This window comes from Oculina patagonica, chromosome 7 (genome assembly GCF_052425735.1).
Source record: "Oculina patagonica isolate OP01 chromosome 7, crgOcupat, whole genome shotgun sequence".
Classification (NCBI taxonomy): Eukaryota; Metazoa; Cnidaria; class Anthozoa; order Scleractinia; family Oculinidae; genus Oculina; species Oculina patagonica.
The window spans coordinates 16,550,064-16,567,574 of NC_135764.1; the positions used below are offsets into that span (position 1 = coordinate 16,550,064).

At 43.3% G+C, this 17,511-nt stretch overlaps 1 protein-coding gene across 1 annotated transcript; it reads left to right on the forward strand.

Moving 5' to 3' along the window:
- The first annotated feature begins 8,090 nt into the window (after positions 1 to 8,090).
- LOC144660127 (uncharacterized) lies at positions 8,091 to 13,558 on the forward strand. Its single transcript, XM_078520687.1, has one exon. It carries the CDS (start codon positions 8,227 to 8,229, stop codon positions 13,369 to 13,371), a length of 5,145 nt encoding a protein of 1,714 aa, XP_078376813.1. The 5' UTR covers positions 8,091 to 8,226; the 3' UTR covers positions 13,372 to 13,558.
- The last annotated feature ends 3,953 nt before the right edge of the window (positions 13,559 to 17,511 follow it).

Genomic DNA, 17,511 nt, shown 5'->3' on the forward strand with positions numbered 1-17,511 from the left:
ACCTAAGAATTATTGCAGAATTACACAAACGGCACATGTTTGTATGTTTATGCTTTAAAAAGCTATTTTGGAAAACACAAATATTTTGGAAAGCATTCTCAGGAAACTGTTAAAATAGAGTCCAGCTTGATTTAAGAACCTTTGAATATATACTATTTCATGGTGTTAGAAGTGGGATGTTTTCGAAAATTCAAGTCGGAAATGCACATGGAACTCTTCTATAAAAGCAACTATTTTTAACATCACTTCATCAGAAATTTTAAGTTTCAACATTCAACCATTCTGATTCGTTTTTTACCGCCATTTGAATTTTCAAATTTCACAACAGTAGATATGATCCTACATGTAAAGAAGTAACCTTTCGTGACACACTTATTTTGAGGCTGAAATCAGCTAAGGTCAAAAAAGATGCCATCTCCAAAGAAAATTCTCTTACCTTTTCAACAGGTCTTTGACATAGCCAAAACAGAAGAAAGTACAAAGGCATAGATGCAAGTAATTAAACAAGGTGATGAGAACACTACACAGAGATTACCACTGTGGAGGCCCCAGGTCATCCCTCAATGATTGGCTGCCAACAAGGTCAAGATCTAGAACTGAGAGTCATTACTATCCATCTTGAAGAAGTCCGCAGTGCTTCAACATCACCTATAAAAGCTTTACTTAGATCCAAAGAACCTGAATGAGAACATTCTCTGTGAGCATTACTACTGCAGAACTATTGATAAGATTCTCAAGACAAGAGCTAATTCTCAGTATTAGACGTCACCAAAGGCTACTGGCAAGTCAACCTCAACCATGAATCTAGTGTTTTGTTCATCTTAATACACCTTTCAGTTGTTACAGGTTTAAGCATCAACATGTACCATTTGGCATAGTTGTTTCTCAGGACATTCGCCTGCAAAAGTTAGATGACATCTATAAGAACATTCCCAATGTTACAGGGATCGCTGATGCCATCATAGTCTTCGGCTTGACAGAAGAAGAGCATGACCATGGTGTCGGAAATCGTGTGTTTACATAATCAAAACCCTTTTAAGGCGTCTAGATTTGATTGTTTAGTTGACCGGAAAGGGATAGGCATCAAATCTGTCATCATTAGTAATTGTAGCCAATCGAAGAAAGCCTTGTACAATTAGTTTGATCTTTGTTCTAGAAACAAAGTGAGAGTGTTGTTATCGAACTCGCGACCTCGTGGTGGATATTGATAACTTGTTATTAATGTAAGTCTAGACTACAACCTGTTGACAGGGTGACGGATCTGGTGGTCCTTTAGACGATCTACACCAGGCTACTACACAGTGATCATGAGCAATAGCAGTTCTGTTGAGGATTTGGATAAGAAATCCAAATGAATAGCGAAGTGTCCTGGGTGCAAATCACCCCTTGATGAACACCACTGGGGCATCCCTTCGAAGTTCTGTGATGGCTTCAAGAAGAGCTCCCCGAGAAAAGACGCTAAAGGCACGTCTCTTGACAAGAATGAAGCCGTAATGGCCTCACTGACGGAAGAATTAAAGGCTCTTGACATAGAGGAACAGGCCCTTCAACGACAGTCTGTGCCAAAATCGCAGAGAAAAGGAAGATCGTCAAAAAACTCAAGCAGCAGAAATTACCACAAGACCATTACATTGGGCACAACCCGGGGAACCTCACTACAAGAGAACTTTCTAAACTTGAACTTGATGGTGCAGTGGGGCAACAAACGCCACTGGATGGACTGCTGAAGTCCATGGACCCGGTGCAGGATCAGCGTATGGATGGCGCCACATGGCAATCGCAACCACCTCTCAATCGCGCCCTGCAAGGTTTTCAAGGCATTCAAGCTTGGCAAACTATCCCCCAGCCATGGCAAGCACCGCAAACCAACAAAGAAATGTTTCTGAAACCAGGAAGGATGGAAAAGGGTGAGAAACCTTTACTAATTGTAGACTTTGTCAATAACATTGTGCCTCAAGATGAGGAAGAAACTCTTGGCAATCAAGGAAATGCTGAAATTGTAGTAACTTATGGGCCAAAAAAGCCCAAATTAGAAAGTATTACTTTGCAACAGTGGGTAGTAGGAAATACTCATTTTCAAAATTACCTGGCCTACACGGTTAAGATAATGGAGTTATCATCTAAGTACGAGTGGCGCTCAGTACTCTTATACGACAATGAGTTTCACAAGTTACAGGCTATTTATAGTTTTCATGGAGTTTTGACTCCCCACACTACGGGACCACTTCACACGCATGGGCATCAACCCTCAGTCATACGCAGAGCACTCATTTCGTCGAGGTGGGGCATCCTTTGCATATCAATCAGGGGTTCCACTAGAACTTATTAAAGCCCTTGGGGACTGGCGTTCTGACACAATACTCATTTACCTCACTATGCCACTCACTGTAAGACTTCGCTTAGCTAATATGCTTTGCAAATCCATTCTTACACATTCACACACCATCTAACTCACTATATACACCATCACACTTGGGTTTGGGCTATTGTTTGCATCAGTTAACTATTTATGATCCGTAAGATCTTTAGAAATCATGTATTATGTTACATGTTAGTTTATATTGTAATAAAGGCTGCCGGATCCCAAACTTGTGTCCGTGTTGTGGTTTAGGTGGATATTGATAACTTGTTATTAATATAAGTCTAGACTACAACCTGTTGACAGGGTGACGGAACTGGTGGGCCTTTAGTCGATCTACACCAGGCTATTACACAGTGTTTTGCATGAGGGTCACAAGCCTATGACCTAAGTATTTAAGTATGCACCAGAGAGTCACAAGATAACTGTTAGTCAATCATATCATGGACTCGCTGCAGTGTCAATTATATATTATTAGGCAAAGTTTACCCGGTATACCCATTCTATGTAGCTTTAGTGAAAGCAGTATATAGCCAACGGCAACTTTATTTAGCAATTTATTAGCCAGCAGTCATTTAGGCTTAAGTTTTAAAATTTTACCCACCCACCCACTTCCAGGGCAGTCTTGTTCAGTTTTTAGTGTAATCACAGTTATCCTTGTAAGTGATTATTTAAACTTATGATCGATAAGAATTTGTTAACTATGGGCTATTGTTTGTATCAGTTAATTATTTATGATCCGTAAGATCTTTAGAAATTATGTATTATGTTACATGTTAGTTTATATTGTAATAAAGGCTGCCAGATCCCAAACTTGTGTCCATGTTGTGGTTTGGAGAGAAAAATATATCTGTTTAAAACTTCTATCGCGAGTTAGTGATTTTTAGCGTGAGTTTATCGGGAAAACCATTGTGTTGTCAGGCAATCATCTAATTCCCGACACAAAGTGGCACCTCCGACGGGACTTGTGAGCTGCAAACAAAGAAACAAAACAAGGGAATCAGACAAGAGGTCGAATAACAACATGACAACAATGGAGAAATTGACCTCAGAGCTGGACGTTCAACTAAAACTACTGACGTTTACTCAAGGGAAGACCAAAAGGATTGTTGAGAAAGGAAACAGGGAAGGAATAGAACAGCATCGGGATGCTCTCCGATCACTTGTGAAGAAGGTCGAAAGCGTGAAAACACAAATTGAACAAGCAAAATTGGAGTGGCATCGCAGTTGACGAGCTAACTAAATGGAGCAACGGAGTTGAAGCACAACAAGAAACAGATGACAAGGAAATCACGCATTTATCGGAAACGCTCGCTCAAATCAATTATAAAACAAGTTTGCAAGCAAAGAAATGCGAAGAGGAGCTGGCTGAGAGAGATCGAGACAAACAGCTGCAATTTGAGTGCATACAGCTAGAACAGAAGATGGAAGAAGCGAGGAAGAGTCAAGTTAGTCAAGTTAGTCAAGTTGCGGCGTCGCCGGCTCCAGGGAAAAGTGCTTAACTGCCGAAGCTGGTAATCACTAAGTTTAAAGGCAAACTAACAGACTGGCCCCGGTTCTGGAGTCAATTTGAAGCCGAGATTGACAAGTAAAGGCAGAAATAGCTCCTACTTTAAGGAACTCGTAGACCCGAAGATACAAACGGAAATCGATGGCTTGTCCTATTCATCAGAGGGATATGAGCGCGCGAAAAACATCCTGACAAGGAAGTATGGCCAAACAAGCAAGTCCTGAACGCATACGTGGAAAACATCATGTCCTTGCCAACAATTGGTGGAACACAGCTAGCCAGAATACACGATTTCTACGAGAAGCTTCTTTTCAATGTGCAATCATTAGAAACAATGGGAAACTGCAAAAGTAGAATGGATACGTGCGGATGACCATTGACAAGCTGGAGGGGATAAGACGGGATCTTGTGCGAACAGACGATTCTTGGCGAGAGTGGAATTTCCCAAACTTAGTAGATGAACTCCGGAAATGGACAGAAAGAAACCTGATCCAATCTAAGCAAAACGACAAGCCCTGGCGTGAGAAGAATTTTCACAGCCAGCAAAGAAGATGGCAGAAATCAGGGATGCGTTTAATGTGAAAAACAAGATCACAAATCGGTTGACTGCAAATCGGTTACCACTGTCGACGATCCTAGAAAAGTGCTTAGCAACAAATGCCTATGTTTTAATTGCACTGGAAACAAACACAGAGCTGACAATTGCAAGAGCCTTTTCTTGTGCCAGATTTGTCAGAGAAAGCATCACACCTCCATCTGCAACAGCGTGAGTAAACAGTTAATGACAGCAACTTCAATGGAAAGACCAAATGTGATCTTTCCGGCCGTCGTAGTTGAAGTGCTGGGAGTCAAGTGTCGTGCGTTGCTAGACACTGGTGCCGGAAGTTCGTATGCTTCAGCAGCGTTACTTGATGGCTTAAAGATCCGTCCTCATCAGCGAGAAGTACGACAGATCGAAATGATGAGTGGTTACTAAGCCTGTGGAGATTTTCAAGGTCCAGCTAAGTTTACTAAAGGGCGATTTCCTCTTGCACCACTTATTGGAGCCGCGAACAAGCCTATCACCGAGAAAACTACGTTTGGATGGACCATTATTTCACCAGGCAAGGAAGTAGATCTGTCTCCAATGTTCCTGACACAAACATCAACGGTAGATTACGACAACTTGGGCAGACTGGACCTACTTGGACTCGCGGATCGTGCAACTGGTGACCAAGACGAGGTGTATTCAAAGAGTAACTTAGCCGAGATGAAGAGGGTTGGTAGGAAACTAGCCTTCCATGGAAGGGGAATCACCCATCTCTACCATGCAACGAAGCAGGAAGTCTGCGCAGGCTAACCGGCCTCGTAAAGAAGTTACGCAGCCAAGGTATGATAGAGTGTTACGATCAAGTAATCCAACACCAAATCAAGGTCGGGATAGTCGAGAGAGTTAGGGGACCTGCAACCTGGCAGCACAAGTTTTACATTCCTCCCAAGGCAGTAGTACGTGACACAGCAGAAACCACCAAGCTTCGAGTGGTCTATGACGCATCAGCACGGGCCCACTCTGGTGCACCCTCGCTAACTGAGTTTCTGAATCCTGGTCGTCCACCTCTTCAGAGCAAGCTCTGGAGTGTCCTAGTTTGTTCTCGATTTCATCCAGTTGCAGTCACGGGGGACATCAAGCAAGCTTTCCTCCAAGTCCAAATCAAAGAGTTAGACCACAATGCGCTAAGATTTCATTGGTTGTAGGACCCAAGCAGTCAAACGATCGATTTGTGCGACCATTGGGTTCCGTTCTCAGGGGAGAACTGTACTTCGTGTTTGGATCGATTTGTGCGACCATTGGACTGTTCCGTTCTCAAGGGCAGAACTGTACTTCGTGTTTGGATCGATTTGTGCGATTATTGGACTGTTTCGTTCTCAAGTGGAGAACTTTGCTTCGTGTTTGGAACGATTTGTACGATTATTGGACTGTTTCGTTCTCAAGTAGAGAACTTTACTTCGTGTTTGGATCGATTTGTGCGATTATTGGACTGTTTCGTTCGCAAGTGGAGAACTTTGCTTCGTGTTTGGATCGATTCGTGCGATTATTGCACTGTTTCGTTCTCAAGTGGAGAACTTTGCTTCGTGTTTGGATCGATTTGTGCAAAAATTGGACTGTTCCGTCTCAGAGGAGGACTTTGCTTCGTGTTTGGATCAATTCGTGGGATTATTGAACTGTTTCGTTCTCAAGTGGAGAACTTTGCTTCGTGTTTGGATCGATTTGTGCGATTATTGGCAATCATTTGCTTCTCAGGGAGAACTGTTATTGCCTTGAGCTTCAATAAGATTTTGTCCCTACTTTGTTTGGATTGGATTGTGTGTGTTTGGTCGATAGCTGTTTGTTCTCAGGAACAACATTGTTTCGTGTTTGGATTGGATTTCGCCGGTTTAACTGACAATTATTTCGTTTTCCGGCAGCACATTGTTTTGTTTGTGAGTTTATTTGTGACCCTCCACGGGAAAACAGGGAAAAAGGTGAACGCACGGGCACGCCAAAATGGCACGCTAAACAATAGGCAGTGTGCAAAATGACACGCCGGCTTCTGAGCAGCGTGTCAAAAGGCACGCCTAATTAAAAATTTTCTTTTGTTAGTAGTGCACGATAAAAACAAAGGCGCGTGTCTTATAGAACAATGTTGCGTGTCGAGCACTGTACTGTGCGAAATGGCACGCCAGCGTGTCAAATAGCACGCAATTCAAGTGTGCAAAATGACACGTTAGCCGTGTCCAAGAGAAACGTTTAACTAACCGTTCTCTCGTCTTGTAATAAGCTTAATTGTAGCGGCAGCCGTATAAGCCGACTTTCGAAACAAACAAACGAACATTGAATCGCAAATTCTTGACGAACCAAGCCTTTCAGTTGAGTATCAATTTCAAAGTACGACAGTAAATCTTTTCATTCGACGTTCTTTAAAGCGCTAAACGGAGATTAAACCAGCGAAAGCTTACGTGTCCCAGGTTTGCGTAAGTATCCCTCACTTTCGGCAATGTTGTCGACGTATTGAAGATAAACTAACATCAATGATTTCAAATACGGGAAGAATTCAAATAAGTGTGTAAAGGTGAAGTCATTAACCCAAATGTTGTTAGAAACTGAAGCCAAATTTCTAAGTCGTTTTCGCGCGTAAGAAAGAACGGAAATTCTTGAGACTGCGTGTATTCCATGATTACTTCTCTGGCGCTTTTTCTGAAAGTCTGAATAACGTGTTTTGTTTCTTTAACTATTACAACAAAACTCCAACTATCCACGCAATGGGTCCGACACCGAGATCCCCTTTTTAACCGCGAGTGGTCTGGCCGTGGGTTTACAAATTTTCTTTGCACGCATGCAATCAACAGATTTCGATGAACTGAATTCTTGCGAGCAATCTATATTTTTAAAGTACTATTAAATATCGTGGTCTTGTGCAATCGATGTTTTTTTCTCTATTTTATTGTCGCCTCATGCATAAGCCTCGTACGATCTGGAATTAGCTTACTGTTATAGACGTTCATCGGGTAAATACGTTAGTTATGCGAGCTTGTTTGTCTTCGTATGATAAAAAAATTGAAAAGCATTTCTTTTGTCTAGCAGGTTTTTCTTTAGATAGCTTCGACCCGTTAGTGCCATAAGAAGTTAAACGGATGTAAAAGCTATAAACGAAGGATGGTTTGGGAAGCGTGTCTTATCGCACGCGTGCGTGCCATATCGCACGCGTGTCCTTTCGCACGCGTGTCATATCGCACATTTAGCGTGTCAAATAGCATACTGCCCTGAGATAAAAGCTTTAGCGTGCGAAAAAATATCAACCGTGTCATTCTTTGTTTCACTTATTCAATATGCGCATATCCGTGCGATGTGTGACACGCTTAGCGTGCCGTGTCATGACACGTGCCCGTGCGTTCACCTTTTTCTCTGTTTTCCCGTGGAGGGTCACATTTGTACATTGCAGTTGAGACAGAAATGTCTGTTCGATCACTGCCTGTTGCTAGCAAATTTGAACAAAGTGCCAGAGAAGCCTTGTCAGAAGCTGACATTGGAACTCATTTGAGAAGAAGTTCCCGCATTAGAGTACCTTCTAATATTAATTATGAAAGCAGAATGGCAGAAAGGGCAAATACGCTAAAAAATTCCCGTTCAGGTTACATTGCAACCGTTACTAGAATTCGAGGAGACATTAAAGAAATAATGGACAACTGTGGAAATTTGGAGGATCTAAAATTAAATTAGGATTCCTATGAAAATGCTTGGCGGAAGTTTGTTAAAGCCCATGAAGAATACATTAAATGCCTTGATGTTCTTGGTCGTTGTGAAGAACTTGACAGGGCCAATGATAGCTACAAGGAGCAGATGGCGCAGAAAGCAGCATTCGACACTGTAATTGAGTCTTGGAAGTCCAAAGCTATGTCTAATAAAAGGCGAGAAGATGATTCGAAATCCTTTACAAGGAAGTTAAGCAAGAGTTCGAAAGGTGGGTCCTCTGGCTCAAGTTCAGCTTCCATGGTGTTGGCAAGGAGAAAAGGACAACTCGCCCTCGCTCAATTAAAAACAAAACAGCTTCTGCGTGAACAACAACTGCAGCGTAAGATGATTGAAATTCAATATGAAAGGGACTTAATGGAGGCTGGGATGCAGGAGGAGCGGGCTAAGGCGAGCGTCAATGTTTACAAAGAGCTTGAAGACCAGTGCAGGGATAGTCAGTACAAGGAACGTTTAGCAGAGTTGATACCTGAAGAACCTCCACATCCCACTCAGCATCTGACAAAGGAGGCAGCTCAGTCTCAGTTAACACAGCCCAATGAGCAATCAATACAGCATTTGGAGCCTTTACATCCCACTCAGCATCTGACAAAGGAGGCAGCTCAGTCTCAGTTAACACAGCCCAATGAGCAATCAATGCAGCATTTGGAGCCTCCACATCCCACTCAGCATCTGACAAAGGAGGCAGCTCAGTCTCAGTTAATACAGCCACATGGGCAAACAGTACAGCATTTGGAGCCTTTACACCCCACTCAGCATCAGAAAAGGGAGGCAGCTCGGCCTCAGTTGAACCCACTTGAGCAATCAGTGCCAAGGTCTGAACCTTTGGAGAAAGCTCCTGAATTTAGTGACAATGACAGAGTTGGGATCTCAGGCAAAGCAGTCAGCACCCCAGCACCCAACCCAGTGTTTTCGGCAACTGAACGTACAGTTTTTGCTGATGAAGCAGGTGCATGTAGATATGCAGACCAACCGTACAATTTAAAGGACACTGAGACATTGAGAACACCGCCAGTCAATCCACCAGTGTTAAGGAATACATTGCAACGAGTGCAGGTGCCATTAATGCCACAGTTTAAACCTGACGAGATCTCACGGCAGCCAACCCAGGTGCCACAGTTCCAGACCCCTGGTACATATCCAGGTGAATTTCAAATGCAAGAACCAGCATCAGTTACATCCGATAGTAGATTAGAGATAGTACAAGCACTGCGTCAAGTTGTCTCCGCTCCGAAAGTTGAGTACATGCGTTTCGATGGAGATCCGATTAAGTATGTCTCGTTTGTGCATAATTTTGAGACTTGCCTAGAGAAAGATAATCCTGACAACTCCAGAAGATTGCAGTTGTTAATTCAGCACTGTTATGGGAAAGCAAGAGATGCAATTGAAAGCTGTGTGAACTTGTCTGTAGATGAAGGTTATCATGTTGCCAAGAGTACTTTACGTGAGAACTTTGGACTCCCTCACATCATAGCCAAGGCACACATCAGGAAATTGGAGAGCCTACCCCCTCTGAAGCAAGCAGATGGAGCAAGTTTATTCGCATTTGCCCGCCATTTAGATGTAGCCAATAGGACACTGTCAGGCATGGGGCCTGAATATGTCAGTGATTTGAATCATACAAATACATTGAGGGAACTGAATAAGAAGCTCCCACTGTTCATGAGAGTGAAGTGGACAGAATGTGCGGGAAGAATTATTTCACGTGGATCAAGACCAAAGTTTGCAGACTTCTTGCAACATTTAAAGGACAGAGCTGCACTTGTTAACAATGAGTTTGGAGAAGATTTAACTGCCAGTCCTTCAAAGGAAAGGGACAGTGCGAAACGGAAAGACTCACAAAGTCGAGGTTCTCAGAAATGGACGTCACTATTTGGAGGTGTCCAAAGTCAGAAAGGGGCTGGCAAACAGAACCAGAGATTGACCGCTTGCAGTGTGTGTCGCGGTCAACACGGGCTGTGGAAGTGTGATAAATTTAAAAATCAGCCTCATCAAGACAAATGGAAGGTGGTGCAGGAACAAAAACTTTGTATCAAGTGTTTACAGAGTGGTCATTTTGCTAGAGACTGTCCCAGACGTCAGTTTAAGTGTAGAGTGGTTGGATGCAACAGGGATCACAACACACTACTGCACCCCCCTCCAGAAGATCCGAACCCTTCAAGTGCTAATCAGGGCCAGTCAAGGGAAAGAGTGACAGGAACTAATACCGGCAGTGACACCAGTGGAGTGACTAGTGAAAGAAGTACTGTGACTGCTGCAACTGGGGCCGGCGAGCGAGTCTGTCTTAGTGTTGTTCCAGTTAAGGTCCTGGCTAAAGGTGGTAATGCGATACCAGTTGAAACATATGCCTTGTTGGACAGTGGCTCAGAAATTACCCTTTGCCATGAAAGTTTGAGAGAGAGCCTGGGTGTAAGCGGCGCCAAGTTGGACTTCACTTTATCTGGGATAACAGGCTCAACCAGGGTAGAGAGTCAACAAGTAGATCTGATAGTGATGTCAATGGACGAATCAGTGATAGTGGAGCTCCCGAATGCCAGGACAGTTAAGCATATGCCAATTACTGAAAGCTGTATAGCCAAGAAGGAAGACCTTGAACATTGGCCACATTTGCACGATGTTGAGTTACAACAGTTGGACATTGGAAGTGTCATGTTAGTTGTTGGTCTCAAAGACAATCCAAGTTTGTTCTTGCCATTGGAGTGCCGTGCTGGTAACGAAGGTGAACCTGTAGCAGTTAGGTACAGTCTGGGGTGGACTGTGATAGGTCCTGTTGGAGGAGAAAGCTGCAATTCTGAACGCTTAGTCAACTTCTTACGTGTGGGAGAGAGCACGGTTGTCTGCACCAGTGGATTGGAATCTGAAGATTCTGTTCTCTGCGATGGATCCAAGGACAGTGTTGTGTTTTCTGAAATTTTAGGCAATGGAGATGTTGTCAAGGTGAATGTTGTGGATCAAGGATGTGGCTTTGAACTAGGATCCGATTCCAGTGAAACCAAGAACCAGTTACAAACAGATGAAACTGAACGTCAAGCTCGAGATGAGGAGCTGAACCAACAGTTGGAGAGACTCTGGAAGACAGACTTTGAAAGCTCTGAAGTTGAGACACGAGTGTGTGCATCATTAGAAGACAAGAAGGCCTTAGAAATAATGGAGGGATCACTTAAGATGGTCGATGGACACTTTCAGGTTGCCCTGCCTTGGCGACATGATCCACCCTTCTTACCTAACAACAGAATAGTAGCCGAAAGAAGAGGATTACTTCTGAAGAAACGACTTCTGAGGGATGATGCTTTGTTTCAGAAGTACACAACAACAATGGCAGATTACATTGAAAAGGGCCACGCTGAAAAGGTTCCCAAGGAAGAATTGGAAGTAAAGGACAGACCAGTGTGGTACCTGCCCCATCATCCCGTTACACATCCTTTAAAGCCCGATAAAGTGAGAGTGGTTTATGATTGTGCAGCAAAGTTCGGACAGACATCATTAAATCATCAGCTGCTGCAAGGCCCGGATCAAACGAATCAACTTGTGGGTGTGTTGAGCCGGTTTAGACAAGAGACTATTGGAATGGTCGCTGACATAGAAGCAATGTTTCATCAGGTTTTGGTGGATCCAAAGGATTGTGACGCTCTAAGGTTTTTATGGTGGCCAAATGGAGACCTGACAAAAGAGATGGAAGAGTATCGAATGGTGAAACATTTGTTTGGAGCAACATCTTCACCAAGTGTTGCTAATTTTTGCTTGAGGAAGACAGCCCAGTTGTATCAGGAGGAGTTTGATGAAGAAGTGGTGGAGACGGTGAAGCGCAACATGTATGTAGATGACATGATGAAGTCAACAAGCACAACAGAGAATGCTGTTGGTTTAGCCAGTCAGTTGCGCAAATTGCTAGAGAGAGGTGGATTTTGTTTGACGAAGTGGTACAGTAATGATAGAGAGTTGCTCGCGACGATTCCAGAGTCTGAAAGAGCCAAGTCAGTGGTTAATTTAGAACTTGAAAAACTTCCTACAGAGAGTGCACTTGGCCTCAAGTGGAATACTGAGGAGGACAAGTTTGTGTGGGAGGTCTTGGAGAAGATACTGCATTCAGTAAACCAGAAACCAATGACACGAAGAGGTATAGTGTCAGCTGTTTATTCCCTTTTCGATCCGTTGGGATTCATCGCTCCATATGTCATGAAGGCAAAGTTGCTCTTGCAGACACTCAGTAGAAAGAGGCTAGTCTGGGATGATCCTCTGGATGAGGCAGACAAAGGACAGTGGAAGCGCTGGCTAGACGATCTCCCAAAACTGCAAGAAATTCAAGTAGAGCGTTGCTTCAAGCCGAAGGGGTTTGGTGAAGTTAAAGAAGTGCAGTTACACCTCTTTTCAGACGCATCTCGTCAAGGATATGCAGCCGTTGCATACCTCCGTTTGAAAGATGTGTCCAATCGAATTCACTGTGCATTTGTGATGGGGAAAGCAAGATTGGCTCCTGTACGTGAAATTTCAATTCCAAGATTGGAACTTACAGCTGCTGTTATCTCTGTTAAACTCTCCAAGATTATTCGAGAAGAATTGGACATGACAATTGACCAAGTTTACTACTGGACTGACTCAACATCCGTGTTGAAGTGCATCAACAACGAATCAAAGCGATTCCATACATTTGAGTCTAATCGTCTGACAGTGATACACAATGCGTCGAAACCCTTTGAGTGGAAGTACGTAAACCGAGATGACAACCCTGCTGATGATGGTTCAAAGGGACTGAAGATAGATGCCATGTTGAACAATGATCGTTGGTTGAAAGGACCCAAGTTCTTGTGGGAAAATGAGAACCATTGGCCCAAAATGATTGAAATTCCGGTCTTAGAAGATGGTGATCAAGAAGTAAGAAAGGAGGCTCAGATTTATGTCTCCACACTCCAGAGTAATGTTCTGGATGACTTGATTTCGTACTATTCCTGTTGGTGGAAATTGAAATGCGCCATCGCATGGTTGCTGCGCTACAAACAGTACCTTCAAGTCAAGGTTCGATTGAGAAGGAACGCTGCAGTCGCAAGAGATTCTCCAGTCGAGTCCAGTGAAATGCCATTGATGAAATGCGGCCATTTGACAGTAGCAGAGCTCCAAGTGGCTGAAATGGAAATTCTTAGACGCGTTCAAGAAGTAGCTTTTCCAGAGGTCTTAAATGCACTTTCAGCAAAAGAATGTCCTGAGGACAACGGTCACTCAAAGAAGATCCTTCGGTAAGGCTGGAGCGTCAATATGTCAGCTGAATCCGCAGCTAAAGGAAGGCCTGTTGAGAGTCGGAGGTCGACTAGCCAATGCACCTGTTGGTTATGAGAAGAAACATCCTGTTATCATCCCTTACAAGCATCATGTGACAGATCTCATCATCAAGCAGTGTCATGAAAGCTTGGGACATATGGGTCAAGAATCTGTCTTATCGTCTTAAGAGAGACATTCTGGATAGTGAAAGGGAGGTCGGCAGTACGGCGTGTGATAGGAAGGTGCATGAACTGTCAACGGCAGAGAAAGGTATGTCCAGGAGAACAGTTCATGGCAAGTTTACCGGAAGATAGGCTTATACCCGACAAGCCACCTTTCAAGTACGTTGGCATTGACTATTTTGGACCGCTTGAAGTAAAGCAAGGTAGATCCCGAGTAAAGAGGTATGGGTGCCTCTTCACCTGTTTGACGACACGTGCAGTGCACATTGAGATAGCCCACTCCTTGGACACAGATTCTTCACAAGGGCAGACAAAGAGCTGAAAGAAGCCGTTGAAAGATGGAATGAGCACAAGATTAACAACTTCTGTGGTCAGAAGAAGATTGAATGGATTTTCAACCCACCCTCTGCGAGCCACATGGGTGGTGTGTGGGAGCGGATGATACGCTCTGTGCGTCAGATCCTAAAGGCTATTTTAAAGGAGCAGCTAGTCTCTGATGAAGTAGTCTCGACTGTTATGGCAGAGGTGGTAAACATCCTGAATTCCAGACCTCTCACTCACAACAGTGACAGTCCCCTAGATGAGCAGCCACTGACCCCTAACCATTTGTTACATCTGCGTGCCTGTCCAGGCTTACCACCAGGATTATTTGACAAAGATGACCTCAGCTGCAGACGCGCTTGGAGGCAAGCCCAATATTTGGCTAATTTGTTCTGGCGCAGATGGACGAGTGAGTACCTGCCAACTTTGTTAGAACGAAAGAAATGGAACACACCGAGAAGAAACTTGGCGGTCGGTGATTTAGTCTTGTTAGCAGATGAATCATTCCCTAGAGGCAAGTGGCCACTTGGAAGAATCGTAGAGGTTATGCCTAGCAGAGATGGATTAGTGCGCACAGTAAGAGTGAAGACCAGTTGCACTGTGGCAACGCGTGCCAAACGACAGCGTAAAGGAGAACCAGTGAATGGAGACGGCAGCATTGTACTAACGCGCCCAGCGACAAAGTTATGTTTCCTTGAAATGAACTGAACACCCGAGTTGAACTGTGAGGAGATGAACTATTGAGAACTTTGCGAACAGTTAGCTACGTTATCATGAAACATTTATTTGTTTTTTTGGTCGGTAGCCTTTTTTCTTCTTTGTAAACGAGACTGTTGTTTACAGTCCCCTTTAGGGGCCGGTGTGGCTACCATTGCGTTACCATAGGTTGCGTTACATCCGACAATTCGGATACATCCGGGTTCGTTCTATGACACGTGATATCCCCTAGGGAATCGCACGTGCGAACTTGTGGAGTTTTTAGTTTTTGCAGTGTATGGACAAACAGTTTTTAAACGTGCCTTTGCACGTTTTGTGCACCCTTTATTGGATTTTGACATTGTAATAGGAACAGCTTATATATGGAAGCTACAGGCATTCGAATGTGAAAGAGTTGGAATCGCTGCTTCAGAACCAGGCGTGATCAAGGAAGAAACGTACGCAAAAGAGCAGTTAAACGTCCCTAGAAGAGAAGGAGCTACCCTGCTTGGTTTGCCATGGAACAAGGAAAACTATACTGACGGTGTGAGTTTCCCACAAGAGAAGGCTGATCCTAGCAAATCTAGAATCCTAAGCAAGGTGGCGAGAATCTATGACCTGCTGGGATTGGCCTCTCCTATCTCATTGGGTGGTAAACTCCTCTACTGTGACGTGTGTGATGCCAGATAAACTGGGATACAACGCTACCAAGCTAGTTGATGCAGAGTTGGGTCCGATGGGAGGAGCGACTTCCCGAGCAGCTGACAGTCCCAAGGTCTTTAGCAGCCCATCAAAAGGACATTCAGCCAATTAAGTTACACACCTTTGGTGATGCCAGTGGTAACGGCGTGGCCGGGGCTGTGTATGCTTTAGTCGTTTAAGAGACAGGCATCAATCAGGGGCTTGTGGCAGCGAGAGCGAGACTCTCCAAAAAGGGACTGACGATCCCTCGGCTAGAGTTGGTGTCTGGACATATGTGACCTTCCACGGGAAAACGTACATTAACGACTTCGCGTTAAACGCTTCAAATCGTTTGTTAATCGTTCATTTGGCGTTTAAATCGTTTAGAAAATCGTTAAAAGCATTTGGAAAATCGTTAACATTTTGTCCCTTGTCGTTAAAATCGTTAGAGAAATCGTTTGAACTGTTTTCACAGGTCGTTAAAGTCGTCAGTAAAAGTCGTTCTAAAAGTCGTTGAAATTTTCCCTGAACAGCGTTTAAAAAAGTCGTTCAATTTAAAAGTAAAGCGTCAAAATTTCCTCTGAACGGCGTTTGAAGCGTTGATCGAAACCTCATTGTATTCCAAAGCAAAAGTCTTATTCAAAGTTGTATGTTTTAAATCGAAATCATTTCGTCCGTGGCTGTCTAAATCAGGGTTTTCAGTCCAGTAAAGTAACGCTTCGAAATTTCTCGATCGATCTTTGCACGACTTTCTGGCGGTAAATTTCGTCTGAACCCTATAGCGGCCAAAGAAATTATATTTGATCGGTTCAACAAGCCTACTTTCGAATACCTGTTACTTATGTTATCCCAAATTGAAATTTAACCGTTGCCAAGAACTTAAAAGGCAAAACTGAACAAGCGAAGTCCGTATTCGTAGTTACACGTAATGAAAATTATAAACATTGACAAGTTGTTTATTTACACAGCATGTCTGGGTCTCTGAGAGAATTCGCGTCATTCTCGAAAAGAAAAATTGTATCCATGTTTGCTAGCGTTGAAGACTTGCGGTTTCAACAACCATTTTCTTGTTTACGATGTGTCAAGCTATTACAGCCACGAAAAACGTGGCTTCAAAAGGTCCAGCTAACATTTTTCACACGTGAGCGGCGATGTTGGCGGTAAAATTACTGTAGTTATGTTTGACATGTTTGTGACGTTTGAGCACGTTGGCGGGACTCGAGCCGTAGAAATCGTAACACTGATTACGAATCCAGCGTCAAAATTACAATTGAGCGAAAAAAGCTATTTCATTCCGCTCAAAATAGTACTAATCGGCAAATAATGTAGCTGAACGACAAATAAACTTCTCGTTGATTAGAAGCCGACATTTGCATAAATCACAACTTTGTCGGCGTTCGTCGTCCGAAAGATAACACATTCCCAACAAAAAAAGTCGACAATTCCTCAATCTTCTGTGAAACTTTTATTTTAATAAACGCTTGCACATAATATGTTCTTTTTCATAACTTCCCATTACAACTTCCAAGCCACGATTCGGTGGCAAGCGTGATGAAAGGTCAAGAAAGCATAACAAGTGTGACCTTTGTTTACCCACCGGCGCGGCAGAGAATTACCGTCAGATAATGATCTAAAGATAGGAAAACCTTGACGGCGGAAAGATTTCGCTTTCTTCATTTTCGGCTCATGTTTGAAGCCAGAGTAGTGCTTTTACAGGCGTCTTAACCTCTGATTTTTTTATCGTGCTTCCATTCATGTTTTGCATTTTTGATAAGATAAATTATTTTGCGACGCGACAAGTTTCGATTCAACAGCTTCTCGCGCTTAAGCACGCACGCAACATTTAATGCAAACCCGTGAAGATGTTGCAGTGTAACGCAAGTGCTTTGCTTTTGATTCTCGATTGTTGAGTTGCTTTAATTCACCTTTTGCATTTGTGACTGATAGCAAGAATAAAGACCATCATTGCTATTGTGTGGTCGGTAAGTAATAAAACACTATAAACCACTGCAAAGATGTCTGATTGTGTGTTTTTCGGCGGCCAAAACACTAACAGCCAACAGAAATTTGTCTGCTGTATATAATTCAGTCGGCCACGCTACAATAACAATCACAACAAATAATTTTATGTCGTTTGCTTGACAACCTCGAAGCGTTGGATATCGATTTGTTTACACCGTACGATACTGTTAATCGTAAGTCGTTTACTGTTAATCATTAGTCGTTTACCACAAAGTGTTAA

Bases quoted from the DNA above. Each gene is read 5' to 3' on its own strand.
- LOC144660127 (XM_078520687.1), top strand. From the start codon at position 8,227: ATGGCGCAGAAAGCAGCATTCGACACTGTAATTGAGTCTTGGAAGTCC.